At 47.8% G+C, this 2,705-nt stretch overlaps 1 protein-coding gene across 1 annotated transcript; it reads right to left on the bottom strand.

Annotated features, from left to right (window-relative positions):
• Window positions 1-1,093: 1,093 nt before the first annotated feature.
• Window positions 1,094-2,387, bottom strand: LOC115970666. Its single transcript, XM_031090259.1, has 3 exons — window positions 2,235-2,387; window positions 1,394-1,792; window positions 1,094-1,261 (listed from the first exon to the last, which is right to left on the bottom strand). The coding sequence occupies exons 1-3, from the start codon at window positions 2,385-2,387 to the stop codon at window positions 1,094-1,096; spliced, it is 720 nt and encodes a 239-aa protein (XP_030946119.1).
• Window positions 2,388-2,705: the final 318 nt, after the last annotated feature.

Here is a 2,705-nt window from a genome sequence, read left to right as displayed (position 1 = left end):
ACAGACTTAGGGGAAATTAATACTCATGACAATTTATTCATAATTTTAAACAGAACCTAAGTCCTGCATGGCTCCTCGGACCACAGACTTAGGGGAAATTAATACTCATGACAATTTATTCATAGTTTTAAACAGAACCTAAGTCCTGCATGGCTCCTCGGACCACAGACTTAGGGAAATTAATACTCATGACAATTTCTTCATAGTTTTAAACAGAACCTAAGTCCTGCATGGCTCCTCGGACCACAGACTTAGGGGAAATTAATACTCATGACAATTTATTCATAGTTTTAAACAGAACCTAAGTCCTGCATGGCTCCTCGGACCACAGACTTAGGGGAAATTAATGCTCATGACAATTTATTCATAGTTTTAAACAGAACCTAAGTCCTGCATGGCTCCTCGGACCACAGACTTAGGGGAAATTAATGCTCATGACAATTTATTCATAGTTTTAAACAGAACCTAAGTCCTGCATGGCTCCTCGGACCACAGACTTAGGGGAAATTAATACTCATGACAATTCATACAAGTTTTAAACAGAACCTAAGTCCTCCATGGCTCCTCAGACCACAGACTTAGGGGAAATTATTACTTAAGGCAACCATACAAGTTTTAAACAGAACCTAAGTCCTGCATGGCTCCTCGGACCACAGACTTAGGGGAAATTAATAGTTATGACAATTTGTACAAGTTTTAAACAGAACCTAAGTCCTGCATGGATCCTCGGACCACAGACTTAGGGGAAATTATTACGTATGATAGATTGGGAGATTATTACTTAAGGGAAATCATTTTAAGGCGTGCGCGCAGTCTAGCACCATTGCAACCCTCATTCGAATGCGCTGCCCAACAACCCTTTTTATCTTGACCGTTTACATTTATCTATGTCGCTGCAAATGTTTATAAAAAAAAAAAAAAAAGAAGCGATACTAGCATGCATCCACAGAAAGTAAAGCAAACATTCTATATTAATATTCCGAGGGCAATACAAAGAGAGGTCCTTACAAAGGAGCGCAAAAACAGGACGATTCTCATTCAAAAAAAAAGAAGAAAAAGAAGAAGGGAATACAAAAATTAAAAGCCTAAAAAGCTACGCCTTAGCAGGGGGATCTTCCTTTGGCTCGGGCTGAGGAGGAGGAACCTCGATGGCAGGATCCGTGACAGGATCCTTTGCCTTATCAGGCACAGGGACGGCATCAGGCACCGCCAAATTTTCCTCCGAAGCCTCTTGGGCGCCATCAGGATTCTCTCGGATCTCCTGAGGATAGAAGATGTTCTCGGGCAGTCTTAGCGCCGAATCCGCAGGAACTCCTGCAGCATCGAGAGCATGAGCCCATGAGATGCTATAGTAGTCCCTGCACACCTCAGGGATCTCCTCGGATAGCCTGGCCTCCGTTTCTTGGGCCCCAAGCTGGAGAGCAGCACTCTTTTCAGCCTCTGCGGCCTCACGGATCAGCTGAGCCTCCTCTTTGACCCGCCGCAGCTCATCCTCAACTTTTTGCATAGCAGTCTTGAGATCCAGCACTGCCTGCTTCTCGGTGGCAAGGTTAATCTGGGTCGAGTACAGCTCTTTGCGCTGGTCCTCAGCCTGGGTCTCAGCGCTTTTCAAACCAGCCTCAGCGCTCTTGCGCCGCTTCTCCGACTCCTTAAACTTCTCCGTGAGTTCAAGGTGGTCGTGCTTTGGAGACCCCAGGGTTTTCTCCATCTCCGTCCGAGACTGGGTCTCAGCCTCAGCCCGACTGCGATTATCACGGCAAAATTCCTCAGCCACAAATACCTGCTGAGTAATCTGCGAACGAAACAAAATTGGTTTAAAAATTTAACAACGTTAAATGAATTAATAAAACAGTAAAAGGATTACTTACCATCGCGAGATCCCTTTTGAGGGATAGGAAGATCTCGGGCTGAGAGAACCGCCTGTAGGCCTCCATGTCCCGAGGAAGGAGTAGAGGTTGTTCTAAGGCATCAGCCACGTACCCTGCCCGGCCTCGGTTATACTCTCGGACCGACGTATTGTAGGGGATGGCAACCCCATCCAGCTCCAACTTGGGGTTCCATGCGCGCGGGGTAGCGCGCACCTCAGCAAGGTTCTCCTCATCCCGGCTTTCCGAGGAGTTACCTCTTCTGCTCCTTGGCGCCCGAGTTGTTTTTTGCTGCTTGGTCGGCTGGGCAACCACTTCACCCTCCTCAAGAGTGTCAACCGGCCTTTTCTTCTTCAGGTCCGGATTAACCTTAAGGCCAAGGTCCGAGGTGTCCTGAGGGGCCACAGGAGGAAGGGTCAGGGCCTGTGACTGAGTTGGGCCCTTTGATGACTGACCCTTTGATGACTGACCTTTCCCTCGAGAGGCCATCAACTCCTTTAAAGTCTTTCCCTTCCCGGCCATGGGCTCTATTTCTTCGTCCGAGGGGTCGTCCGAGCAGATGATTATTGAGGGAACACCAACTGTGGAGTGCTAATCCTGCTCTCCTTCAGGATCAGAAAGCTCAACCAAGGGGGATTGCTGAACTTCCTCCTCAAAATAAAACTCGTCTATCTCTTCCTCAAGGGAAAGACGAGATGATTCAGTTTCCTCTTCAACCGGAACAGCAACGCCAGGCTCGTTTGGCGGAGGCAGTTGCTCTGCTAAATAGGGATCACGAACGCCGGGTAGCACAACCGGTGGTAGATCACGTTGAGCTAGGAACCCGGTCTTAGACACGTC

This window comes from Quercus lobata, chromosome 12, assembly GCF_001633185.2.
Source record: "Quercus lobata isolate SW786 chromosome 12, ValleyOak3.0 Primary Assembly, whole genome shotgun sequence".
NCBI classification, from domain to species: Eukaryota; Viridiplantae; Streptophyta; class Magnoliopsida; order Fagales; family Fagaceae; genus Quercus; species Quercus lobata.
This window is presented reverse-complemented; position numbering and strand designations above follow the sequence as displayed.

Bases quoted from the DNA above. Each gene is read 5' to 3' on its own strand.
- LOC115970666 (XM_031090259.1), bottom strand. From the start codon at position 2,387: ATGGCCGGGAAGGGAAAGACTTTAAAGGAGTTGATGGCCTCTCGAGGG. The intron at 1,793-2,234 runs GTTAATCCGGAC...TTTCGTTCGCAG, and splicing joins CCTCGGACCTTGGCCTTAAG to ATTACTCAGCAGGTATTTGT. The intron at 1,262-1,393 runs GCCAGGCTATCC...TTCTATCCTCAG, and splicing joins TTGGGGCCCAAGAAACGGAG to GAGATCCGAGAGAATCCTGA.